This window comes from Prinia subflava, chromosome 28 (assembly GCF_021018805.1).
Source record: "Prinia subflava isolate CZ2003 ecotype Zambia chromosome 28, Cam_Psub_1.2, whole genome shotgun sequence".
NCBI lineage: Eukaryota > Metazoa > Chordata > Aves > Passeriformes > Cisticolidae > Prinia > Prinia subflava.
Window position 1 is genome coordinate 3,525,732 of NC_086274.1, and position 27,436 is coordinate 3,553,167.

Sequence of the window (27,436 nt, forward strand, 5' to 3'; positions counted from 1 at the left end):
ACAACTTAAAATACCTGACTTTCACACAGTTTGAATTTTAGTAACTATGTTACCATAGCTCAGGATGCCTGAAACCACAACATTTTCCAAAATGAGAGTATTTACCTATATTTGGTTAGTGGGAACTGCCCAATTACTATTTTCAGCATGGGGGCAATTTGTGTTGTACATAGAAGAAGGTACAGTTCACCACTGACACATCTTTCCAATCTAAAAGAATTAGCCAGAGAAATAATAAGTTTACATGTAGGCAAGCACATGCTCATCTGAATGTACTCCGGCCTGATATTTTACTTTAAAACACACTTCCAGATTCCATGAATGAGGCTTCTTTGCGTTGTGCATAGTTTCAGTGTCACACAGCTGCCATGGGAGAGGGCTGCAGAACAGAAGCCAAATAGATTCAGAGTCACAGTTATTTGTTTATTGTTGGCTTTTCATTCAACAAAAATACTACGTGTGGAAATTTGCTTTGAATATTTAGCCTGTTTTAGGAGAAGTGAGACATCCACTAATCTTTTGTCCCTGTGTTCACCTAAATAACAACTTGGAATACTTTCCAAACAACACTTCTTTATCCTACTTTCTTGCAAGATTATTTTTTCCAAGTCTACAGGTGCTGAAACAGAGGTCCAAATAGATTAATGTCATTGGCTTTAGGGATATCCAGGGTATGGAGAACAATCCATTTTCAGATGTGGGTTATTTCTTGGGCTGGAAGTTAAATTTCCCTGAACCTGACATTTGAAGAAAGGGCAGCTGGACTTAGAGAGGAGCACAGTGGATGTTCCTGGTGACAGCCAGTGCCATTGCAAGTGGGACACAGCAGGGCTGGAGGACAGAAGACTGTTTACTGCCCCTCTTGCATTTGTCACCAATTTCATTAGACAAGCAAATCAGTAGGGGTGTCAGAAGGAACAGAAAATGCCCCTACAAAACCTGCAAATTTGTAAGCTTTTCCTGAAACCCAGCTGTGAGAGCTGGGCACTTCCAAGCAGGGATCAGACTCCTTGTGGCTCATAGACAGGCAGAACTAGCTCACAATCCTCTCCAGTTTAGTAATAAGAATTTAGTAACTCATATTTTAAATGAAGCAATGAGGACTGGGGAGAGCAGTGAAAGAACAATCAGAACCATCCTGCAATACTTATTGGACTTCACTCACCAAGTTACAGCAGGAAACAGCAAGAGGTTATTTTTGACTTTCTAATTAAGCTTGTTCTTAAATGCCCCTGGCCACCAGCTGGTGAGGTGCACAGAAAGAAGGGGGAAAAAAGCAAACAAGAAAAAAGGTAATTAAAGAGGCCTTTCTTGCCTTGACATTGGATAGCTGTTTTTTGGCCTTTTAGCTGCATGTTTCCAAAGAAAAGACAGCCCTTCATCATCAGATGAAATTGCAGAAAATAAGACTCATTCTTTCCATCTCCAAAGCTCCCACTGCAGCATTCAGCTAACCCCCCTCTGAACACTGAGTCCCAACAACACAGGGAAATGTAACCTCCATCACCATGACACTCCCAGGAAATCAACACCTATCAACTACCATGGAATAATTAAGAGTGGATAAAAAGACAGCTGCTTTCCTTCTGTTTTTTAATCATGTATCCAGCCCCTTAAGAGATTGCTAGGCAAGAGGAGACTTAAAGAAGATTAGCCTTTTCATTAATGTCGGGGTGAGAGGACAGTTTCAATAACTTCCCCCAGGTATGTTTTTAGCAGAAAGGCAGGCAGCTTGTTCAGGTGGTACCTCCCTGTCTCGTGTTATATCTGATATTATACTGAGATTAATTCTGAGCCCAGAGAGCAGGGAAGGCTTTCCACAGCAATCTTTCTGCTTTTTAAAAAGAGAAGGAAGAAAAAAACCCAACAAACCCAAAGGAAAAATCTGATGTAGTGTGATGGGTTGGCCCTGGATGGGTGCCAGGTACCTGCCGAAGGCTGGGTACTGCTCTGTCTTTCCCATCCTTTGCCCTCCTCAGCAGGGACAGAGAAAATAATACAAAAGGCTCATGGATTGAAATAAGGACAGGGAGAGATCACTCACCAGTTACCATCATGGGCAAAACAGGCTGCACTTGGGGAAATTTAATTTATTACCAATCAAAACTGAGTAAGCTAACAAGAAATGAAACCAAATGTCAAAACACCCTCCCTCCAGCCCTCATTTCTTCCCAGGCCTAACTTTCCTCATGATTTTCTCTTCCTCCTCCCTGCCAGTGACCTTCTCAGGGGAAGGACTCCTCACATTCTTTCCCTGCTCCAGCACAGCGTTCTTCCTATGGAAAACAGTCCTCCATGAACTTCTCCCTCAGTCCTTCCCGCAGCATCCAGTTTTTCACACAGTGCTCTATTATGGATCACTTTCATAGGTGCAATCCTTCAGGAACAGGCTGCTGCAGTGTGGGTCCCCTGCAGGGTCACAAGTCCTGCCAGCAAACCCAGAGGGGTGGGCTCCTCTGTCCAGGAGTCTGCTCCAGCTTTGGCTTCCAAAACTCACAGCCCCCTATGGGCATCCATCTGCTCTGGCAGGTGGGTGTCTGCACCCCCATGGACCTCCACGGGCTGTGGGACACGGCTGCCTCACCATGGTCAGCACCACGGGCTGCAGGGAATTGCTGCTCTGGAGCCTGGAGCACCTCCTGCCCCTCCTTCTCCACTGGATGTCTGCAGGGCTGTTTCTCTCACAAATTCTCTCCCATCTCTTTGGCTGCATTAGTGCAATGGCTTTTTTCTCCTCAGATACATTATTCCAGAGGTGCTGATGGGCTCAGCCTTGGGCAGCAGTGGGTTCATCGTGGAACCAGCTGGCCTTGGCTCCATCAGTGTATAGGAAGCTTCTGGCAGCTTCTCAGGGAAGCCACCGCTGTAGCCCTGTCACTGAAATATTGACAGCAAACCAAATATATGTAGGCAGGCTGGTGGTACACGTAACTTAGTTTGTTTTAAACAATAATTATACTTTTCCTTAATTTTTTTTTTAATTTGAAGATCTTCAGTGATCTCTTCAGACACGAATTATCACCTAGAGGAAGAAACTATTACTGTTCCCATCTTTAAGATCAGAAAATAATTTAAAAAGTAAGAGATTCTAAGCAAAGCTTTAGGTTCTACTTACAACATCTCAGAAGGAAAGTAATATATTCAGTGTTTGTTGGGAAAACCAAACATGAATTTTTTACTTGGATGGTAGGTTAAAGCTTTGTGCTAACCATGAGGGGTAGCAAGTTGCAGGTGTAACTCTGTTGAAGCAGTTGATTCTCTCAGAAGCTATGAGCCTGACACATCACACAAACAGAAACCACAGGAGAATGTGCCCATGATAAAATATTTTCTTTTCACACCACATATTGCATCATAGAATGGTTTGGGTCGGAAGGGACTTTCAAGACCATCTTGTTCCAGGTCCCCTGCCATGGCCAGGGACACCTTCTGCTAGACCAGGTTGCTCGGAGCCCCATCCAGCCTGGCCTTGAACACTTCCAGGGATGGGGCAGCGCGACCACCTCTGGGCAACCTGTTCCTGTGCCTCACTACTCTCACAGCAAAGGATTTGTTCCTAATCCTTAACCTAAACCTCCCCTCTTCCAGTATGAAGCTGTTCACCCTTGTCCTGTCACTATATGCCCTTGCACAGAGCCCCTCTCCAGCTTTCAGTACTTCCACTTTCAGCTTTTAGGGCATGACAGCCCCCTAGAGCTGCAATGAAATCACGCTGACCAGGTGACACTTTCTTTGTGCCACTTTTACACTACACCATGTTACTCCACACTTATTCCCATGGAGGTTTTGAAGCACGAATTCTCGGGAATAACTTCTCTTAGAGATGTCACAAGGGAATGCAAGAGAAACTTAAAAGGGTTTCAACCAGGCTAACTTAAAATAGCAATCCCAAAGATTGGCAGCTTAAATAGACTATTCCATCTCTAATTCACCAGCAGCTTTCTTCTGAAAAGTGAAATAACCAGAATTTTTTTCCCTTTAGGAATCTCCAGCAATTCATGGCTGGGCAGTCACAAGCCTGTACCCCCACACATATTGCAACCAAGGCTGAGCTCAACAGGAAAGGTACAAGCAAGGGATGGAAATAACTATTAGCCCCCACCTTTGAATGACTCACATCCATGAAATACCTTCTCTTGCAAATCAGACCTTGGGAAAGGAGAAGGGAAAGGGGCAGACATTACAGCAGCTTTCCAAGAGCCTTGTCACTGAATTTGAGTGCTGGTGACTTTGCAAGGTAATGGGATTCAGGGACTAGATGCTGTGGCACAACTGACAAACCCTTTCAGAGCATTTCTAAGGATCAAATTCATTAATCCACAGAATGTGCTCCAGGGCAGCTGATCATTGTTTAGGGATTTCAAATGAAGAGTTCTTTTTCTTTTTTAATCATTCAAGTATTAAGACCTCAGCATGAGAATGAAGTGGCAAAGTTTGACAGCTTTGTTGTTATGCAGGAGGCTGAGTTAGGCAAGCAAAATACCTCCAAGCTATTAGACACGGAAAGCATTTATTGCCCTGTGAGAAATCACAGTTGTCTTGGTGTGACACAGATGTATCCAGCTTTGCTGACATTCCTGGGACACTCTAACTTTTTCAAAAAGATAAACTGCAAACCCCTAGGTTTCTATCCTGCAGAAGACAAGCTGCTGCTTGTATTCCAAATGTATTCCAAATGCAACTTTGGAGTTTCCTGTAGGACAGAAATTTCAGTTCAGTCAGCTGTGAGACAGAGCTTGCTTAGAAGAACAACAAGAAAAAAATATAATTGAAAACTTAACACAGTCTCCCACAGCACGTAACCCTCACCACCACCCTTGCAGACAGAAAAAGAAACCCACCTCCTGGCAATTAGGAGAAAGTCTAACATACCCTGCACAGCCTGATGCACACACAGTCTTGATACATTGCCAAAGAATACTAAACTAAACACTAAACCATGGCAGGTCTTAGGATACACAGTAGGGACACTCTTAAACAGACCAGCTTTTTGAAAGTTAAAAAAATAAAATTGCCTCTCCATAAATCATTGATATTTTACTTCATTTACATTTTATGGAGTGTACATCAGCACTCAGAGCATATTTATTTCAGAGGCATGTTGCTTCCTGGTGTCTTTGCTGACAGAATGGCACCAGGCATTATTTTCTCCATAGCAGGGACTTAGGACAGCTTGTTGACATACCTAGGTTGAGTCTTGAGGTAAATAAATAAGAATTAATAAAATTCTTCACCTTAAGAACTCCACTTTTGCCAACCAGTTGTCCAGGTGTGTGCAACTGCTGGGTGAAGCTTCAGCAAAACACTGGTGACACAAAAACTCTCCCAGCAGTACAAGCTGTGTGCACAGCAAAGGAAGTGAGGACAGGACAGTAATTAAAAAAAAAAACAAAACAAACACACAAACAAAAGGAAACAAACTACCCACAGCAATTTCAGCATCATCCTGAGAATCAGCATCATTTAAAAAGCCATAAGAAAATTAAGAACATTAAGAACTATAAGAACAATTCATTTAATCCAGTGGTAACTTTATTGAAGGAAATAAACAGCACTTGTAAGGGTTTCACTTCATTACAGAGAAAGTTGTAAGTCAGAAAAAAAGATGTTTATCAAAGTAGAAATCAAACGGTGTAAATACACAGAAAAAACACATCAGCAAACAGAATCAGTAACAGTATAAAACATTGCAGAGAATTTCTGAGTTTGGTTTTTATTTTACAAAACAATTCCACAGCCAGTAAAAAATTTAGTGGTCACACTACAGCGAGGCACGTGGTTTTAAGACAATAAACCATTTGTGTGTTTTCCCTCCAAAATGGTCAGTATTTGCTATGGTTGTAAACATCAGGTTTTAAGACAATTGTGTTTAAACATCCTCCTCCTTCTCAGTTTACAATAGCAGTGATCTCACTTTCATGAGCATGATTAAGTACCAAAATGAAGCAAGAGCTGTTCTCAGGAAGTCGGAGGCACACATAGAGCCCAACGCATTTTCCTTTTAAAAACATAGTTTCTGAAAAGAATTTCATCTTGTGGCAGAAACTTCTTCCTTGAACAGCGCATGAACAATTTTATTACTGTAAATACTAAATGAGATTAAATTGTTCACATCATCAGTGTAGAACCATTTCAGATAGTACCAGCATTCATAACGGACTTCATTATATAAAATGGAGCAAAACCTTGAAGTAGTGAAAAAAATCCCATATGTAAATGTACAGAGTCTCAGTACTTTGGGAACACATGACTGCCACCCTCCCTATTTCCCTTTCTAATGTAGCTGGAAAGTCAGCTGATCCAGGATACACAAATTCCCTGCTAGAACTGTACACTAAGGCTGCTTGGTTGAGGTTACGTTATCTGTACAGCAAAAAGTGAAAAAGAGTGGACAAATTGGTCAACAGGCTGAGCAAAAAGCACTTTCTGTTAAAACACCAAATCCTACTGAGACGGGCACCCAACATCAAAGAAATTTCCTTAGAGAAATCAGCCTTGAGTTAGGTGCTGTAGGCAACTGAGCAAAGGCTTTGGGAAGGAAGGAGCTTTGTGATTCCAACCACAAACTCACAGTAGAGTGTACACAACAAACATTCCTGCCCTCAAGGACAGGGAGGTGGAAAGCTTCAGAAGTACTCACCATGCCTGCTGCCAAGCAGATAACCAAAGCTGATGATGTCAAAATTTAACACAAAGTAGGTTTAATGACCAAGAAAGAAAAAGGGTATAATGGTACAATCTAATTCAGATTGAAAACTACTCAGGAGGAAATATTCATATAGTTTACTCCCCAGTTATCATATAAAAATCATATAAAATAAAGCACTTCAGTAAAATGGAAATTTCTTTTGCTGTTAAATTTGCCAACAGCCTCACTACTACTACTACTACTTGAAAGTGAGTAAGAATCTAAAGAGTTTTATTCTGGGGGAGCTACGTTAAATCACAACTGCTTGTAGATGAAGCAACAAACCCTGAGTATGTTTCACAAATTGGCATGAATATGGCAAGTCTCTCCTGCTGCCTGATGTCCCCAGGAACAGAATACAACACCAAAGGGCAACATCAACCCCAGTGGCACTTTTTGATCCTTGAGTCCTTGCCATCTCCCCTTGGGTTCCCTTCCTGTAAGGGCACAATTGCTTAGCCTCATGTGCTCTACAGTCAAATGAAGATTTGTTCTTCCCTCTTCCTGAATAAAAGGCTGTGAAGCTGGAATTACAGTTCTAAACCAACAAATAGGACAAAAACCTATTTATGTTCTACCTACTGATATTTTCATGAATTTCCTACTTCTAATTGGCTGTGTTCACAAGAGCCAGCTAAAAGGGTCTAGTTAGCTACTCTGCACACTGAAAAACCAACATTCACCACACCCAACTGTACTGTTCATCCAGAAGAACTGCCAGGGAGTCAGGCTACCAGAACCCTGCCCAAGCTAGCCAAGGAATAAGCAAAAGGCTTTTATTCCTCCTAATGGGAAGTAATCACAAAAATAATCCCAAGAGTCAAATTCCACTACTGTGGCTGCCAAACTTGGAATGATGATTGGAGCTAACATAACTTAGCTGGGGAGGGGAAGGAGAAACAATGGATACTGTGCTTGTAGCTTTTTCCAGGGACATTCAGAGATGCTAAAATTAAAGGAATATTGGAATGTGAAAGGCATTAGGATTGCATTTCAACTTCCCTTATACAAAGGAATTCTGTAAACATTATCAAAGTCCTAAGAAAAGACTGGCATAGGTCCTTTGACAGATGCAAATTAGGTTTTGAACTTATTCCCCAATAAAAAAAGACACACATCAGTTTAGACACTTGTCTTAGAACACCCATGGAAAAGAAGGATCAGCTTTCTTTAATTCCTGGTCTCTCTTGGGCATTTAACCAAATCTTCTTTTCAAGAAGAGTAATAGCCAACATATTTATTTCAACACTAACTTCTAAATCCTGGGAGATAAAAAAAGCACGAGGACATAGCACTTGAATCTGCATAACTGATTCATCCCAACATCAGTGCCATCTTTCCAAGGTGGTATTTTCCATTCAAATGCCTTTGCAACAGTAATTCTGCCCACCCGGAACCCACAAAACGCTTGCCAAAATCTCCCTTTCATACCATCTGCAAAAGGGAATCTTTAAATTTTTTTTTAGAAGATCCTTACAGGTAGGTGGTACTGAGCTTTATAAATTATCAGAAAGACACTTAAATTTGAGATTTTGGATTAACTGATTTCTTACTAACTTTCTGGAAGCCATAGAACTATTTGCCTTCCCCATGAGCTTATACCTTACAGCCAAGTAGATCTAGGTTTTTCTTACATTGAAATCTTTGTGGTACAAGTCATGAATACACTTGCTATTCAAACACAATGATTTTAAGCAACTAAACTCTTGATTGAGGAAGAGATGCTTCAGTTCCCACTAGAGTCCACTGGAAAACCATCATCTAAACACTGGCTCCAGCAAGAGAGTTTGGTAAAAGGAAAAGGGAAAGCAGTTAAACACAATCTCACACAGCAGAAGCAGGGATCTGTGCTGAGATATTAAACTGACCACTGCAATGCTGTGGGAGTAACTGATTATATATAGCTCAGAAGATGAAGAGAACACAGAGTGGCCTTGGAATTTGGATACAGACTGCTCAGCACTTGTTTGGAGCTGGCAGTGGGATTGTTTCACGCTTTCCTTGCTACCACAGGCAACAGGATATTGTGCTTTCTCCTCTGGTGTGTGCAAGAGTTTTAGCAGAAAGAAACTGATTCCACTTACAAGAAACAAAGAGAAATGTTAACTTATTTACAAGTACACAAGAAAATGTCTTCTCCCTGACCCAGGCTGCTTAAAAACAATAGCCCACTTCCACCTTATGGCAGTTTGTCCTTTGAGAAAGGACATACATAAATTCTTTTATTGCTTGCCTACCACGCCCTTTGCATTGCTCTTATGCTACAGCTGGAGGAGAAGAGAAGCACCTCACTTCATGTGAAAAATGTCAGTTTCCTACCTTGCAACCATGAGCAAGGAAAAGAATTCAGGTTCCTGGTAGTGAAAACATCCATGGACCTTATTTTATGAGTGCTTTTCCAACAGGAAAAAAGGATTTTTTCAGATTAAAATGTCCCTTTCATATATTTTAAGGAAAGACTATCAATATAGACTGAGAATTAAATGCTTCATTAAAGATGCAAACATTTCATGGTTTGTCCACAACCACGTTTGCCTTTAGAATGACATCTTTTAGAAGTCTCATAAACCTAAAATTTTGCAAGAGAGACAGGAAAAGAAAGAATACCAATATTTCATTATCCAAGGCAAACAGTGCAAAGATTAAGTGACATAAGGCTATTTAAAAAAAACCCCAAGTTGTTGGTAAGAAATCAGTTTTCAGCTCTAGAATTGTCACAGTTCCACCAGAGACAAGGTCTTCACTTTACAGACTTCACACATTACTTTGAAACCTTCGCAAAACCAAATGCATGAGTTTATGCAGGAATCACCACCAAACTGTGGACCTGTGCCCAGTTCTTCTGCCAGACTGTATTTCATTTGATCACAAGCCCCCTGTCCCACAGACACCATTGCTTACAAACCCAAGCAACTGCAGATGCTGGGTGTCACACAAGGAGCTTCTAACAAGCAGACGAAAGGCACGTGCTCAAGACAGAAGTAGGAAACTACACAACACAGTGATCCCAACACAGTTCTACCAAGAACTTCCTAGAACTTTGTGAGGCATCCGGTATTCCTGTTAGGACAGACAGACTGAAACACATTTCTTCACAGCATCCCTACAGGCAGGAGAAAGAAAAAAACACAAGAGGGTCAGAGTATATTAGATAAGAGTCATTCCACACTGCTATCCCACTGACACTGAGGACTGTGGAGATCAGCTGCCCATGCATTAATTGCATTAATATGATTTGCATGACTACACAAATGCCTTAGAGATGAGCAGGTCTGTTCAGTGGCCCTCTGCTGCACAAGTGACACCTGCCAGGCTGCACTGAGGCAGGGCGCTGCAGAAGGGTGGGGCAGGGGACACAGCTGTGTGCCCACACTGAACAGAGCTCATGGGGGAGAATGGGACAAAAGGGACACAGAAGAATTCACTTGTCTAGTAGCAGTCTGGACCAACATTCAGGCATTGCAAAGGCAAGCCTTATGCTCAGCATTTGGTCAGCAGGCTGACCAAATTTTACATATTTCTATGGGAAGTGCTCTCATTTTCTCCATATGTGTTCTCCACTAGAGAAGATGCTTATTGTCATTTTCAGATGTAACCACTTATATTTCCTGCACCATGGAAAACCTTCTAAAGCCACACATGACAATGCTTCTCTGAATCAATCTTCTGTATGATTAAACCTCAAAACGACAAAGAAAGTAGGGAAGCTTACCTTGCATATGGTATGAAGGAAATGCTGTACCTAAGAAGACAGATTTTGAAAGTTACTTGTCATGTCAGATTTTATTAGAGTCACAAACAAGAACAACCCCTCTGATACTCTAAGTTGCAAGTTACATAACCAAAATGGAGCTTTGAGTTTGGGAGTAACAGGATGGAGTATCCTTGCAAGCCATCTTATCCAAGCCAGGGTATGAAACACCATGGCAAAACAGAGGGGGATGTTGTGAAAGTATTTTAAACACAGCTCTCCTGCATCCAGTATCCTTCATGCTCCAACATCCACAGGTAGGCAAGATTAGCACTGAGGGCTGGCTAGGTGTCCCTATCAGTTTGTGCACTCCTTTGGTGACCTTCCACAGACCACATGTTAACGTGAAGAGCACTGACAATTTGATTGGCATTACTGGGTCTCTGAACGAGACAAATTAAGGAGAGAGTAAAAGAGGAATACCAGATAGTAGGCAACAAACTGATTTAAATGGGGAGGAAAAAAACCAAGCTCAATTCAAGCTCAGAGAAATCAAGGGAGCTGCCTCTAGAAATGGAGTCCTGAGCTCTGTCTCCAAAGCCTCTGTAGTGGTATGAGAGACCAAGAAGTGGGAACAGGTCAGTCTTCAATCTAAGGGGTTGACAAGGTAAAAATTTTCCTTCCACCTAACTCAACGTCAAAATCCACTCACAACTCAGCTACTGATGTCAGGTGCAACAGGAAGTGGAGTGTGCAGGGAGGAAATCACTCACCATGCCATGGCAAAAAACTGTAAGATGCAGAAAAGCAGCGCGAGTCCTGCCTTACGCCACTGGAGAGGAGAGGGGACAGGGCAGGAAACACAGCAGAGACAACAGTGTAAGAATCTTACTTTTAAAATATACTCCAGCTACATTAACTCCAGTTATATATACATACAGGACTCCAGTACTCACCCAGAAAGCAGAACACAGTGTTAGTATGAGGCACAACTGGAAGAAAACAAATTATTTTAATTAAAAATAAGAACAACACCAGTTTCTATAAATACTGTAATGGGGTCCTTCACAGATACAGAAATGAATGACATAATTTCACAGTTTTATTCAATTCCTTGTATTTAAAATGCTCTCACTATTACATTTCTGAAGTGAATTCAATCAATCAGGAAATATCAGCCTGGTATCTCCATAAAATGATTTTATGGCTACAAAGGAGCAAGAGGAAGAGGCTCCTGCAGCTCTTTTGCAGGTCCCTGCTTCATCCCACACACTTCTTGGTGTCACAGGCACACACCACATCTCATCCTTTTGCATAAGTAAGACTTTTTAAATGTTTTTCAGTTACCACTCTTAGTCTTTCTGCTTCTCCACAGTTCCTGATGATTACATGGTTACCACAGCACTGAAATTATGTCATTACTTAAAAGCTCACCAAGTAAAACTATGCTACACTTTCAAGAACTTTGGGCTATTGCTTAGTAGCTCTCCTGTGTTTATATTTAAGTAAGGCACAGTCATTCAAACCAGCATTTTTTCTGTTTTCAGAGTTGCACTGCGCTTTCTTTCTTTACTACAGGTAAAATCTTGGGGGGGGAGTAGGATTATTTTCTGCTTTAACTCTCAGTCTTAACAGAAGCCTCCTCTAAGTTTTCATTTTCAATTTAAGATATGACAGCTCACTTATATACAATAGATGCTGATAATTCATCTTCCTTCCTCAGCATCTAACAGCCTTTAAATACACATGTACCATTGTGCTTACTAGTGGTTATAACATGCATCTTTCTGCTAGAATGGAAAAAAACCCCATATAGTACTGCATATTCAGACACTAAGACACGCATTGCCAAAGAAATCACACACTTGAGCTCAACCAGTACTGCCAATAAATGCAGTTGTTCCATTAGTTTGAAGGTGGTGATTTGTACGTTGGTCTAAATACTGCATCATATATCTAATGACAGGCTTTATCCCATTGAACAACATTCCAGGAATTCTCCTGACTCCAGGCATCCTGAATGCATACAAAACACACACACAACACCACACAGCAGCTTCTGCTTGGATCTGCAAGCATACACAGGCAATTTCTCAAGCTCTGCAGCGTCTCTGGATGTGTAAAGAGAAACTGGGAAGTGCTGATGCCAAGCACTGAATGTCTCTGAAGACATTCAGACTGAGAGCGCGAGTTTCATGCAAGTTAAGCCGCCTTTCAACCCTTTGACTTGTCAGGAGTTAACAGGAAAGTTGCAGAGACAAAAGACCCGTGTACTTTAAATAAGAGTCAGTCTGAAACTTAACAGCAACTTTCAGACACAGAAACACACACAACACAAGGTTTGCTATAACTTCCATCTTCTAAAAGGAAATAATTCCAAGGGTCACTCCACTGAATGTTGAATTTGCAATTTCATTCTGTCATACAAGTTTCAAAACCTGAAGCTATCAGCCAGCTGGATGATCTCTAATGCAAGGTGACCAAGGCACAGTTTCCCCAGCTGCTCTGTCATGAAGAGATGATTTTAACAAGGTGAAAATACCTACACAGCTCTTTGAAGGCAATCAGACAGAATATAAAAAGCCAAAAATGATGCAAAATAAAATATCTAGCAACATCTGTAGGACAACTTAAAAAAACCCCCTAGTTTCCCATCCTTCACTTGTTAGGCTACATGTAAGTATGATGTTGTGACCTCAAGCACCCTAAAAAAGCACATGCCTGCTTCACACACACCAGTCCCAGACCCTGAATGCCCATTTAGCAACACAAGCTGGCTTCAGCTCAGTCCTGCCTAACACAGAGGCGCTTTTCTGGTGCTACACTTACCTGTCCACTACAGCAGATGGGCAGTGTTCGACATTGCAAGAAAAGACAAAAAAACACGAACCAAACAACCACCCCCAGACACATCCTGGGCCACAGCAATGGGCATGAAAGGGCTTGACGTGGAAAATTGTTGCCAGGTTTGTATGAGCTAAAAGCACTCCTCGGATACTTACTAGCATAACAATAGTAGCGATCAAACGTGTAGGCTCAAACATCCGCTTCAATTGTTTCATGGGCCCCATGAGAAACATGGTGCTGTGAAAAACAGGCCGAGATGAGGAGGGAAATGAAAGAGGCAAAAGCGAAACTCGGTAAAATTAAACTGTCTGCTGCCATAGGGGCATCACTGCACTGGGTTGTTATGGCAATCAGTGTGGCACAACAAAAGCAATGGGATTATACGAGACAAAATCCATTCCCTCTCTTCTTTGTGCAAGGTATTTACAATTTTATTCACACTTGTTCCGCTAAACTTAACAGAAGCAGAGCAGAACTATCAAGTTAGAGGCATAGGCCAAGGTCAGCTCCAATCAGATCATCCTTGACAGATGCTTTTCATATCTGCTTTTCAAGAACACCATGCACAGAGGCTCTGCATGGATTGCCAGGGAATCCAGCTCAATTCCTCTACACAAAAGGCTGTTTTCAGGCCTGGATCCGTTCTCTGATCCCTTACCAGATCTGCAGCCTCATCTACAGCCCTGGTGATGGATACTGGATGAATTATACAAGGTGAAAGTTTTACCTAAAGTGATATTTCTGCCTCATATACTATATTATTCTGCCTCATTAGCATATTACTTCCAGTTCCATTATTCATGCTTTCTTGCATCATGCTAAGTTTCCACCATCACAGAAAGCTGGGCCAGGCACAGAGGATGAAGGGCTTTGCTTCAGGAACCTCGATGGCCATGAACTCTTACCACATATGCTTACCCTGACAGACAGACTGCCCCAGACACATTCACCAAAACACACAGCACGCTTCCAAATGCAAAATGGCAAAGAATTATCTGGGGGAGGAGGAACCAACAAAATAAAAAAATTCAATGCTCACAGCATCAGTGCGGTTCTTGTTTACCAATGAGCAACTTCTACCTTGAATGCATTACTAATAACAATAAACAAAAATAAATATTCTTTACCATTTCAGGGCACTACTGGGGAAATGCTGTTCTGTAGAATTCAACAAGCAAACTATCTACAAAAGCAAATCTTCTCTGGCAAATGCAACAGTTTCTACCACTCATGCACTGTCATTCTGCTTTTGTTTCTCATCTGTGTTAGGGAAATGATATATAAAGATTGTTACCTCCCAAGAGATGCAATATTCCCCAGGGTATAAAACACTGCAAAGAGTACCAGCCCTTTCTTTGGTATCCATAGCAGACAACTACCCTAAAAAGGAACATTTAGAGAAAGAGGAGGGAGGAAATTAACAGTTTTTAAATTGAAACAAATACATATATCCAAGAAGCGTCACGTCACAAAAGAAATCTTAGTAAAACTTCGAGCCAAACTGCAGAATTACGCGTACAAAAGTAAATCGCATTTATTGGCATTCTTGTTAAGAGTCAGTGTATTGCATCTAACCGGAACCGAGTCAAACGTCTCCGCAGAGACTAGGAAAAATCAAGCACCAGCACACAGGGAGGCTGGAATTAGCTGGGCTCCTGAAACTCAAGTATTGGGGAGATCTGGCAAAAAGTCCTTACCAAGATCGAGCACAGGCATCCGATCGCAAAACACGCGATGAAACCTTTCACTCGGGTGCCCCAACTTAACGAAGTGGCATCGATAACCTGGAAACGAGGAGAAAAACAAAAGCGAAACTTGTTTACTTGTAGCTCTTGCCTCCTACCAAGCGCGGAAACTTCTCAGGCTCTGCGCCGTGTCCTGTCCAGGCGCCCTCCCGAGCGGGCAGCGGGGGATGCCGCGGCCCCGGGACCCCCGGCGCCCCCCCGGGCTGGCTGTCCCGGCCTGGCTGCCCCTGCTGGCCGTCCCGGGCCGGCTGTCCCGGGCTGGCTGCCCCTGCTGGCCGTCCCGGGCCGGCTGTCCCGGGCCGGCTGTCCCGCCTGGCGGTCCCGGGCTGCCCGCCCCGCCACCGCGCCGAGCGCACGGGGCAGGGGCGGCGGCTCCCCCCGCCCGGCAGCGAGGCGGCGGCGGCGGCGCAGCGCTACCTCGGCCAGGCCGCTCGGCTCCTCGGCGTCGCGGCCGCTCAGCACCCGCTTCAGCTTGTCCATGGCTCCGCACCCTGCCCGCCCGGCCGGCCGGAGCGCCCTGCCCTTCCTGGCTCTTCCCTCCCTCCCCAGGGACTACCAGCCCCGGCAGCCACCGCGCCCACCTGCGCCCCGCAGGTAGGGGCAGGCCGGCGGGGCGGCGCGCAGGCTGCCGGGGGATGTAGTCCGGATGTGGATGGATCCTATTCCCCCTCCTCAGCACTTCCCAATCCGTTCCCACTGACTCATTTTACAGTCAGTGAGGTTTCATTTTAATCCCACGACTGTGGCTCTTCTCCTGCTCTCTTTATTTTCGTAAGGAGCCGAGCAGTCTCCTGCCGACAAAGATATGTGGATGCAATGTCCTACCAGCAGCCAAAATTCAGCATCACGAGTATTTCTTTCAGTTTATTTTGCCCAGTTAAAAACAGAACTATAAAATGTTTGGTACATTTTATTCAGCAACATACAAGGAACAATATAAACTGCCACATAAAACTCGACACAAAACGGCTGGAGAATCACCCCACTCCCCCTCCCCCCTAAAGTTATTTATTCAAAGTGGTATTTTCCTGTGGAACTTTTGTGCCACAGAGCTTGCTCTATGCCAGTTTATACTGCTGCTTCTTGGTGATCTGTGTGGTGTAAGAAAGTCACAAGGTGCTCTAATTCTGAACTTGTTCTAACTGTAGCTTCCTAAAGGTGTTCCTGTGATGTCCCCAACAGGAGTGTTCCACTGAAATGCACAGCACCTTTTAGAACAGAGGGAGAGCACGGATCTATAGAGTCAGGATACAAGTTCATTCCACAAAACTTTACTGATGGGTCAAAATTAGGATGTATGATGGATAAGAGAAAATACACAGCATGAGCTAAACATGCAGAGTGCCCTTTCTACTGCTCCCTCCTGAGTCTGTGGCTTTCCCCTCACACTCTACTTCAGCCCAAAGGAGTTTAATGTTACCATCACTGACCAAGCCCAAACCACAGTTTGAATTAACAAATGCAGATCTATGCCAGCACTGCATGAGCACTGCTCCCAGCCATACCAGCTGTAAAGTTGTTTTTATAAGCTCTAAGCACTAATATATGCTTAGAGTAAAAGAAGTGCCATGATTTACTTCGAACAGAAAAGGATCTCTTCACCTCTGTTTGTTGCTCCCTTCCTTTTCACTGTTCTCTCACTTCCCTCTATCACTGGAATGGACCCAAATAATCTTCTACTACCAAATGGATTTTAACTTCCTCCACGCTGCATTCATTTGCAGCCCCCTTCTTCATCCTGACAGTAAACTGTTTAGGAAAGAAGGGCAGGAAGATGAAAAAAAGCCAACAGAATTTAGGACTGTAATTGGGAATACAGAGGACCTTGCTTCTATTTCAAAGTGGCCATAAATTCATTCACCCCGATCATGTCTGATAATTATCTGATAATTATCATGGCTGTCAACTTCTTTCAGAAACTGTTTCATTTTGGTTCTCTTCACTCATCCTATGGAAAATTTTTTTGCAGTAATCCTTTCCAAAGGATTCCAAAGATAAAGCTGAAGGTGTATTCAGAAAAAAATATTCTAGTCAGTAACTTTGTACAAACTAATCCTCACAGTCTCTCTGCGAGGTATGCATATATTAACTCTCATTTTTACATACAGGGAATGGAAGCACAGAGAAATGTCTTCTCCATGGTTTGGGTACATCAATGACACAGGAAAAACTGCAGTTAGTTCCTGCCTTTCTACCTGCTGCAGAAGTCATTAGATCAGCCTGCCTTAAATGAAAGTGAAATTAGTGGGTTGTTTTTACTAAGGAAACAGTCACTAAATGGCAGTAGACTTTTTCCCCCACTGAAAACCTCAGGGTCTTCTCCACGTGAAAACCACTTCACAAAAGATAGGGTCAAATACTAGGTTTTGTGGTGGGTTGCTTCTAGTAAGCCATGCAGTGTAGAATATGATTTTTAAACAAAACCCCCAAGATATCAGAATGTGTTGGTGTTCTTATCTGCAAGCACCTTGCACCACAAGGCTGCTTTTTACTGGAGTTCCTTGCTTCCTGCAATGAGTGTTAGCAGCAAACCCAGACAAGCCTGCTTAGCTGCCCCACTCTTAGGCCAAACCAGTAATACATTGCAGGATTTCCAAAAGCAATACAAGTATTTCAGCTTCATCTACAGAGTGTTGAAACCATGACTACACAAGTGATCACACTTGTATGAATATTAGAACTCAGAAGAATTTTAAACCAAAATGATGTATCTGGAACTCATTAGCATCCTTCTAAGGCCATACAAGGTCTCCTTCCTCAAACTGCAAACACCAGCATCCTTCAGGGATCAGACTTCCCCAGCCTTAAACCCCACTGCAGTTTTGCAATTTGGCTGTCAGGGCAGTAGAACCATCACATGTGTGCACATCCAAGAGAAGGTCGGTGCAGGGCAATGCCTTTCCAGCATTGTACATGACTGGAGCAGCACAGCAAGCCCAAGTGAGAGTCCCAGAACTGCCCAGAGAACTCCAGCTGACACCAGATTAAACCAGCATTTGTGAAGAGACTTACCAGTGTCTCTCTGTTAACCTCCAGCTCTCCTCCTGCTCTGGAGTTAATGCTCCACAAATAATTTTACTTTTATATCGTGTCAAACAAATGTATTTTTAACCCCACCCTTAAACCTATCCTCAGATGAAATGAATATTCTTAGGTGAGGCTCTGGATCAGAAAGTACAAGAAGTAACTTTGTTGGTTATTGGTAGGGGAAGCCAAGCAAAACAGGTAGTTTAGGGCTGACAGATCAAAATAAATGCAGAGGATTTTTTTTTTTTACTCTGGATTATTTCTCAGTAAAAATAAAATCATGCCAGTTTTACAACTCTGGTAGTTTCTTAGTATCTGAAGCAGCAGCAATAACAAAATCTTCATAGAAGTGTTAGCGGATGGGGGTCCAGACAATACTCCTGCCTGCTTGGTGAACTAAACAGAATCCAGACTCCCAACAGGCATTTCTCCATTGCTGCTGAAAACTGTAACTCACCACCAGTCTATCATCAGCTCCAGACACAGGTTAAAAAAAAATCCAAACAAAAAACACCATTAGCAAAACCTGCTTGAAATGTTTTCTCTCAAGGCTACAGAAAAATTAGCCAAATTCTTCATTCCACTAGTAGTGAAACGCCCCCCATGACAACAACTGTGATCACATTATCTCCAGTCTACTTCAAGTCCTTATAAAGTCACATTTATTTAGACTTATCACATGTGGTTTCCAGTGATGTTTCTGGTTTAGGCTCCAGTTTCTCTGGGAATTCTAGTTTTTCACAGATTGTCTCCTTTATGGGTAGATACTGAGAGATCTCATTAGGTTCCGTGAACAGGGAAGGTGGAACATTCTAAAAAGCAAAAATTTTACATTAAATGAGTGAAAGAAAAGAGGGGACAAGAAAAAGTACTGCAACTCCAAACTGTTACAGACAATTAATTTATAATTTATGGGATGTTAACACTACTAGAGGCAAATTTAGAGGCAAGGGAAAAATAAGAGAGAAGGAAAGGTACAAGAAAATGAAAGTTCGAGCATTTGTCATGAATAAAAATCAACAGCTGCAACTCCAAATGTACCACAAATTATTCTGAGGCATTACTAGAGTTTTAAGGTGACCTATTTACCTCAAATCTTTGAGAAAAACTGAGAGAGTCTATTACCAAACAGATCCTAACCCCTAACACTGCTTGGAAGCACACAACCAATACAGGAAATTTAACATCATGGGACCGGGAGTACCTGATTTTGCTACTGAACAGTTCTATGACAACATAAAATAATAAAAACATTTTATTAACTTAATAGTAGAAAAAGTGACCTAATCCCATACTTTGTCATGTGATCTGAGCATTTACAAAATGAAAATCTGCTCTAAAAGCACCAAAACAAAAGCTGCATAAGCAGAAAGAATTTTCCTCTGTATTAATTCCCAACCGTACAAAGAGGGACTTATAGACACAGTATTTTCTATGCTGACCATAAAACTAAAAAGCAGACAGAAGGAAAAGAAACAAAGTTTTTAAAATGCAATACCTTTAAACTTGATATTTTGCTTTCCCTGGATGTGTATTCTCGCAACATGTAGGTCTTGTCAGCCTAATGGAAAAAAGCAATCATCTGGTATCAGTACAAACGAGGCATTTTAAATACATTGAATTTGGAATTGAAATAAGCATTGGAATTTGGTTGACCACATATTTTCACCTAAGAGAAGAAATGTACATTCAGATTCTTGAAGACAAATGATAACAATGTTGGTTTTTTTCCAAAAACCACCTGTGTGCATGCTTCAAAAAAAATTCTATGACAGAATATGCTTTTTAATTTTTACTCAGCTAGAACTCCTACAGAATTACCAAACCACAAATCTTAATTTCCTGTATTATTTATGAGATACCATAACTCAGTGTACTGTGGACAGTTATTTGCAAGTTACACTTGCAGTCTAATTCTGTTAGGCAAGACAAAAATAGCACACTTGGAGACAAAACAGTACTGAACTCTTTACTGTTGCCTGTTTTTCCTCTCGTGCTTCCTTCTCTAATCTGTGTTTGTCAAATGTACTCAAATGGTTCCATCACATGAGGGGTAGCCTACTCTGCTCATACACCACAGCATCCAGCACTTGGTTGCTGCCTCAGCACCACCACAATAATAAAATACACTTGGAAGGTTTTATACTCCCCAAACCTCAGTATTAAATGAGAGGAACATCCCCAGGTCACTGGAAGTAAAATGGCAAAGGAACCTCTGTAAAATAAGTCATGATGGAAAGTAAAGGTTCACCTCATGATGAAGCCTCGTGTCATTCATCCTGATGAGTACCCCATCCACTCGCAAGAAGAACCTCAGCAGCACGAAAAAGCTGGAAGGCATAACTCTCTGCAAAAATAAAGACAGCACACTCAGCACCTTCCAAAGGCTCCCTTTAAGCATGTTCTTGTCTGCCTCAGACATTCACAAGGGAAGACAGTAAGAGAAGTTTTCAAGAATGAAGTCAATGTTTGGGCTGCTGATTTGCCACAGCTATGGCTGGCCAGCGGGGCAGGCAGTGTCTCACGGGACTGCCAGGCAGGATGCAGGAGGAGGGAAAAGATTGTCCCCCAGAGCAAATGGCACATGACAAAGGTTTCAAGACAACACTGTTTCCAGTAAGATCATACTTCTAAGAGCAAGGATGAAGAACTTTGTGGTTTGAAGTTTAAATCCCAGAAGGAACAACATGCAAGAAGCAGCTGTGTTCTGCATGAATCAGCCAGCTGAGTCCCCAGGTATCCTTTATACACCTCCCAATACTCACTACTTTCACACTCAAACTTGATACTCCATGATCATGGAGTTCATCTTCAAACAGGAGTACTTCTTCAAAAAACATAATTTGTTCCCTGGCTTTCAATTTCTCTGTATTTATGTGTTCTGTTGTAGGAACAACCTAGAGAAAAAGATTAAGAACAGTTAGCATATTATTTTGTTGCCAAACTACATAAAGTTTGTCCTGATATTTTGAATTCCACAGTTTTAAAAAGGAAAAAGCTTCTAGGGCACTAAGCTTGAGACACCCCAAATTTCTAAATGAAAAAGTTATAATCAATGTTTCCAAGAGTTTCTTCTTGGAAATAACATGAAGCAAAAGGAAAAACTAAGAGTGGAAAATTCTGAATAAACTTTTCTTTGGGTACAAGCTCAGTAGGGTTTCTGTTACAAACAATTCTGCTCCCTTTCTTTCAAAACATCTGAAGATATCTTGTGCTTAACATATGTATGACAAGTTCATGTTTATAAAGAGATTTCCAAGCATTCAGCACCCTAGCCCACCACACACTTTTAAAGGGATTCTAGTAAAGCCTTTCCATGGAAATCAAGTACCTACATGTTTTCCACCTCATTGTCTCCATAGACACTTCTGGTGTCTAAAGGCTATGAACCAACATTGTTTATTTCTATGTTGTACTTTTAGTTCCAGCACAACTCAAGTGATCTCTAACTAAAGCAATTCTAGTGAATTGAGACAGATTATCTGCTTAGTAGCAAGCAACCTGTATGCAGTAAACAAAAGCTGGGAACTTCAGTCTTACTTTTACAACAATAAAGACATGAGAGGCCTGTGAGTTTAAATATGAGGAGTTACTGTTGCAGAAAAACATCAGGCCATTGCAAGCAGCCAGGTCAGAAAGCAGACCAACATGCAAGCAGCAGAGCACAAAAGCACTACAGAATGACACAGCTGATAGTTCTGCTGTATAGGAGCAGCTCAGGGCTCCAGAGTGGCCCCCAGCAAGAGCTGAAGCCTCCCATGTGCTTTAATCCTAAAATGCTTTAAGACACCACCCACTCCTGTTATTAGAATAAGCCATGATTTGATTTGGATAAAATAATGAGCTGAGAGACACGAGAAGCCCAAATTACACTTTGAAAACAGAAATTATGAAGCACAAAAGATTTCACAGAAGCCTAATGAAAGATAAATGACAGCTTTAAAAAAAAGCTTGACTGAAGCACGATGCAGTCAGCAATTAATAGAAAATTATTACCTTTAATGTAGCAGTATCTCCCAGCAAAGTTCCTTTGTAATCTGTTGTGTAAGTCCAGTCATATGGCTTAACAACTTCCTTACTGTGCTCAGTCTCACTCCTCAACAGTGAAAGAGAAAACAGCTTTGTAGTAATTGCTTTGTAGCAATCCTCAAAAAATTACAACCTCACATAAGACTGTGCATTAGAATTCCCACACTGTTCCTAAAGAAAAACAGCAGCATTGTCTGAGCTGCTGTCAAAATGTCAATACTTAATCATGGTTTCACATCTGTTTCCGTAACAACTCTGGAAACAATTGTGAGAATTCTTGATCTATCTCAGTTCTGTGACTCAAATTAAAGATTTTCATGCAATATTGCTGAAAATTTTGTATTTCAGTATCAATTTTTCTTTAAGTAGGCAGAAAGGCATCTCTTGACAACACACGGCAATCATTAACACTGCAATTTAGCTTAGTTTTCATGACAACTTTGCTTTTTTTCTGTGCTTTATTTCAAGGTGTTCTACAACTAATCCAATCTGGTAAACACTAAGCATCATAATTAGTTCTCATGCATGGTAACTGTTCTGCTTTGTTCCCAAGGCTAAGATTTTGAACACAAACAGCACTTTGCAACACCACACAATGCAATCTTGTAACACTCGAGGCCCCATGAGTTTGAATAAACAGAAATAGCATTAAGTCATTTTAAACTTGAAGTTTGACAAAGCCATGACACAGCTGAGAAATACAGCTGACCCAATTTAACAGAAAGCATGATGACAGCAAAGAAAAGCCAAGTGGCTTCTGTGATCACTTGCTGCATCTAGGGTAGAACCAAATGCAATGTGGTCCTCAAGAGTTCAGTTTGTTCCTTTAACTACTGCACGACAGTTTCATATACAACACACTGGTGATAAAAATACTGTACCTGCTCTCTTGCCACTCCTCTGCACAAGCGACTTTGATCATACCTTGACAATTATTGACACATTTTAAAGCATCTGTAGCATTGAACTCAATTCCAAAACCATGGTCATGCTGTATTCTTAGGACATTGTCTCCAAACATCATCTCTGGCAGGGAAGGCATGTGTAATTCGTCAGCCAACCTGCAGAGAAAGATAAAAGAGGCATCAGTCAGCTGCAGCTCAGTGAAAGCAGGCCTTGTTTTGGAATAAGGATTCCTTAGACCATGATAACTCACAAGACACATCATCAGTATGTTCTGCCAGACTTTGTTGTTTTCCCAAGTTAATCATTTCACCTGAAATGCAGTCATCGATCCAAAGTGACTTTTCCACCAAAAAAGTATTCCTAAAACACTCCTTTGCCATCAGGTTCAGACAAAATTCTCACACATGAGGAATCGAGAGTATCTGAGAAGCATGTAGAAGAAATTTTCCACCTGTGCTAGCAAATCCCTGGCTGACCAATGGACCAACTTCAGTAGGTGCTCAAATAAACTGTTGGGAACAAAACCTGCTCATCGTGAGCAAGCTTGAATTCACTGCACAGTGGCCCATGCCTACAAATTTAGAAGCCTACAAAAAATGGATGCTTAAGACAACCCTGGCAGAGTATGTAAAAAGTGAAGAAGACACTACTGCACTCTACTGCTTTTTCAAGCTGGTAGAAGACACGTACTAGTATGCTTCCTAAACTTTTCCTCCCTACCTACCTGACTTACCAAGACCAAAAAGGAAAACATAACAGCTGGAAAGAAGAAAGCTTTAGGAAATACACTCATTTGAGTGCGGGGAGGGAGAAGAGTGTCCTAATCATAATGCTCACATTGAAAACAAAGCATTCCTGAACAAAAGTGGTTATTTCTGTAACCCTGAACACAAAAGAATATTGTTAACCTAACTAAAATAAAAATAGCAAATTCACAGAGCTGGAGAATAAGATCCTACATTTTTCCCAGAGAAGGCAGAATAACATTATGAACTTTTCCATTTCATCAAGTATACGAACCCCTGACCTGCAAAAACCAATCCCTGCATAGGAAAGAGTTCTTGGCGATGGCACATTTAATCCTTCACCTTTCCACACAGGTTGCTGAGGGATTTTTGCAATATATATTTGCCAGAAGTAAAATTCCTATAGACACTAAGAATGTTCCCCAAGCAATAAAAAAGACAAAATGGGTCGCTGTGACTTTGTTGCACCTCCTACAACTGGCCTCAGCCCATCGATCCAGCCTGTCCAGATCCCTCTGCTGAGCCTTTCTACCCTGCAGCAAATCAACATCTCCACCTGACCTGGGGTCATCTGTGAACTCACTGAGGGTGCACTCAATCACCTTGTCCAGACTGTCAGTAAAGATACTGAACAGGACTGGCCCCAGTACTGAGCCCTGGGGAACACCACTGTTCATGCGCCAGCAGTGGGATCTAACTCCATTTACCGTCACTCTTTGAGCTCAGCCATCCAGTGTTTAATCCAGCAAACAGTGCACCCATCCCTGCCATGAGCAGCCAGTTCCTCCCAGAGAATGCCTCATTAACCTCAGAAAGGGTAAAAGCAAGATAAATGAAAGTACATTTAACAAGACCAATGAGATTCCCACGTATACTGAAATTTATTTCAGAAAATGAAACCGAGAAAAATCTGCCAAATCCATCTGCCACTAAGGTCAGCCATGGCACAGCTGAACTCTTCAGTTCCTCATTAGCAAATCTGACTTAAGTACTTGATGCTGATACAGGAACATTTCCTCCAATGATTTCACTGGATTGGAAATGCCTACAAGAGAGCAAATTATAAATTTGTAATGAAAACCACTGTCTTAAAATAGCTATTACTAAGCTATGGCATGAGACACTAAAAATACCCTTTTTCAAAAGTAATTAAGAAAAACAGGCTTCTAATTAGCAGGTCTCAGTTCACAGACAACCAGAGACCCAAAACCACCATAATCATACAACCACAGCATTGTTTGAGTTGGAAGAAACCTTAAAGGTCAAGTTCCAACCCCCTCGCCATGGGCAGGGTCACCTTCCACTAGACCAGGTTGCCCAAAGCCCCATCCAACCTGGCCTTGAACACCTCCAGGGATGGGGCATTTACAGCTTCTCTGGGCCACCATTCCAGTGACTCACCATCCTCACAGTCAGGAATTTCTTTCCTAGGGTCCAATCTAAATCTCCTTTCCTTCAGTTCAAATCTATTCCCTCTTGTCCTTGTACTACATGCCCTTGTAAAAAGCCCCTCCTCGTCGTTATTGTAGGCTGCCTTCTGCAATCATTAAAACAAAATTCTCTAAATCCCCTGTAACCCAAATGACCCCAATTTCTCCAGCCAGAGAATCAAGCTCGAAGAGACGGAACAACCCCGGTCTCCCCCGCGTAACTGGGCCCAAGAGCGTCTCCCCCGCCCCGGGAACGCTCCGTGTTTCTTTCGCAAGGCCGCCCGGCGCCCCCAGCCCCTCGGAGGCTCCCCGAGCAGCGGGGACAGCGTGCTGGGGTTCCGAACAGTGCTGTGCCGTGCAGTGCAGTGCCGTGCTGTGCTGTGCTGCGCTGTGCAGTGCCGTGCTGTGCTGTGCAGTGCAGTGCTGTGCATTGCAGTGCTGTGCTGTGCAGTGCCGTGCTGTGCTGTGCTGTGCCGTGCTTTGCAGCGCTGTGCTGTGCTGTGCTGTGCTGTGCAGTGCCGTGCTGTGCAGTGCCGTGCTGTGCTGCGGCCCCGCGCCCCCGGCCCGGAGCCCGCCCCACCTCTCGGCCTGCGCCGACTTCATGATGTGCGTCCGGGCGGCGCTCAGCTTCCAGGGCCCGAAGGTGAAATCGCGCCGGCTGCTCTGGAAGACGGGATGCATGGCGGCCTGCTCTCCGCCGAGCGGGAGGCGGCGCAAGGGGCGGCGGCGGAGCCCCTCTGCTCCGTCTCCTCCCGCAGAGCCCTCACGGCGGCGGCGGCGCCTCCGGAACCGCCGCCCCGCGGTGTTTCCGCTTCCCGGGGCGCGCGGCGCGGAGCCCCGGCGGCGGCGGAATCCCGGGATGCATCGGGAAGAGCTGTGCCAGCGGGGCCAGGGAGCGGATTCTGCCCTTCTGCTCAGCTCCAGTGAGCCCAGATCTGCTGTGTTCTGTCCAGGACTCATGGAGCTCCTGGAGCGGGTCCAGCGGAGGGCAACGAAAATGATTAAGGGACTGGGTCATCTCCGTTCAGGTGGAAGGGCTGAGGGAGCTGGGCCTGCTCAGCCTCGAGAAGAGGTGGCTGAGAAAGGCTCTCATCAATGTGTACAAATATCTAAAGAGGGAATTCCAAGAGTGTGGATCCAGGCTCTTCTCGGTGGTGCCAATCAGAGGCAACGGGCAGAAACTGATGCACAGAATTCCCACCTTCCCCACCAGAACATGGGGAAGAAATTCTTTGCTGTGCAGGTGACCGAGCACTGGAACAGGTTGTCCAGAGAGGTTGTGATGCCTCCACCACCAGAGATATTCCAGACCTGTCACAACCCTGTGCCATGTGCTCTGGGATGTCCCTGCTTGAACAGGGAGGTTGGACCAGAGGATCCACTGGGGCCCCTTCCAATCTACCCAGTCTGTGATTCCGTGAGGTGATATGAGGGATAGGTGGGTGAGGGGTGGGGATCCACACTTCTCTGTGCTGCTGGAGCCACCGTGGGGAGAGTTGGCTCTCTAATCTCCTCTGCCCAGGATGAAGCAAGCTCACCCAAGCCCCTGTTCCAGCAAAGCTGGGCTGCAGAAGCCAGCAGAGAATGTTTGTGTGTCCCACAAGTGCTTGTGCCTCCAGCCACTTCCCCGTGGGTACCTCGCCAAGAACAGTGGGACAGCTGGGTAGGAGCAGTTTTGGGGAGCCCTGAAGCCTCTGGTGGCTGTCCATGGCCAGACTCTCAGTTGCAGCAAGCATTACGTGGCTCCATCACACAGGTGCCCTGTGCCGTGTTGGATGGTACACGCACGTGTGTGCACATAGAATCACATCTGGGCAAGGTTAGAAGGGTTCCCACATCTGGTTCCCTCTTCAAGCAGAGTCATCCCCGAGCACATGGCACAGGATTGTGTCTAGACAGGTCTGGAATATCTCCAGTGAGGGAGACTCCACAACCTCTCTGGGCAACCAGTGCACAGTCATTTTCGCTGGAAAATAAGTTCTTCCTCACATTCATGTGGAATTTCTGTGCATCAGTTTTTGCTCATTGTGGAATGTCTTGTGCTGGTTCAATATGGGTTTGAATGCTGTCGAAAGATGGTCTTTTTAAAATGTCGAAGTGCAATGGTGTGGTAAGCTTTAAAAAGTCCTGTAGAAAAGTATCAGTAGAACTGGTTGAAAATGATGCATCAGCTTAGTATTCAGCACTGATGGGTGGGTGCTTGTCTTGCTTTTTCTGCATCATCAAAAGGGCAGACTTAACTCCCTATGGACTTCCTCTGGCACGGGAGCAAGACACACAGTCCAGCTCCTGCTCTTGGAGCATTGGAGCGAACTGAGGCAGCAGCC

The 27,436-nt window shown here is 43.3% G+C and overlaps 2 protein-coding genes across 2 annotated transcripts; both read right to left on the reverse strand.

Annotated features, from left to right (window-relative positions):
* Positions 1-5,514: 5,514 nt before the first annotated feature.
* On the reverse strand, positions 5,515-15,547 carry SFT2D2 (SFT2 domain containing 2). Its single transcript, XM_063419978.1, has 8 exons — positions 15,389-15,547; positions 14,924-15,010; positions 14,521-14,606; positions 13,382-13,463; positions 11,336-11,371; positions 11,153-11,211; positions 10,401-10,430; positions 5,515-9,791 (listed from the first exon to the last, which is right to left on the reverse strand). The coding sequence occupies exons 1-8, from the start codon at positions 15,449-15,451 to the stop codon at positions 9,752-9,754; spliced, it is 483 nt and encodes a 160-aa protein (XP_063276048.1). The 5' UTR covers positions 15,452-15,547; the 3' UTR covers positions 5,515-9,751.
* A 261-nt stretch (positions 15,548-15,808) lies between these two features.
* TIPRL (TOR signaling pathway regulator) lies at positions 15,809-25,924 on the reverse strand. Its single transcript, XM_063419977.1, has 7 exons — positions 25,690-25,924; positions 22,909-23,088; positions 21,995-22,094; positions 20,764-20,895; positions 20,250-20,345; positions 19,497-19,559; positions 15,809-18,810 (listed from the first exon to the last, which is right to left on the reverse strand). The coding sequence occupies exons 1-7, from the start codon at positions 25,788-25,790 to the stop codon at positions 18,661-18,663; spliced, it is 822 nt and encodes a 273-aa protein (XP_063276047.1). The 5' UTR covers positions 25,791-25,924; the 3' UTR covers positions 15,809-18,660.
* Between the last annotated feature and the right edge of the window lie 1,512 nt (positions 25,925-27,436).

What these genes read in the sequence shown, in the direction of transcription:
- SFT2D2 (XM_063419978.1), bottom strand. Translation starts at nt 15,451, where the DNA reads ATGGACAAGCTGAAGCGGGTGCTGAGCGGCCGCGACGCCGAGGAGCCG. An exon ending in AGCCGAGCGGCCTGGCCGAG is followed by an intron (nt 15,011 to 15,388) that starts GTAGCGCTGCGC and finishes CCTCGTTTCCAG; the next exon opens with GTTATCGATGCCACTTCGTT. An exon ending in TCCTTCATACCATATGCAAG is followed by an intron (nt 9,792 to 10,400) that starts GTAAGCTTCCCT and finishes TCCTGCCTGTAG; the next exon opens with GGATGCTGTGAAGAAATGTG.
- TIPRL (XM_063419977.1), bottom strand. Translation starts at nt 25,790, where the DNA reads ATGCATCCCGTCTTCCAGAGCAGCCGGCGCGATTTCACCTTCGGGCCC. An exon ending in GAGGAGTGGCAAGAGAGCAG is followed by an intron (nt 22,095 to 22,908) that starts GTACAGTATTTT and finishes TTCACTGTTGAG; the next exon opens with GAGTGAGACTGAGCACAGTA. An exon ending in ACACGAGGCTTCATCATGAG is followed by an intron (nt 19,560 to 20,249) that starts GTGAACCTTTAC and finishes TTTTTCCATTAG; the next exon opens with GCTGACAAGACCTACATGTT.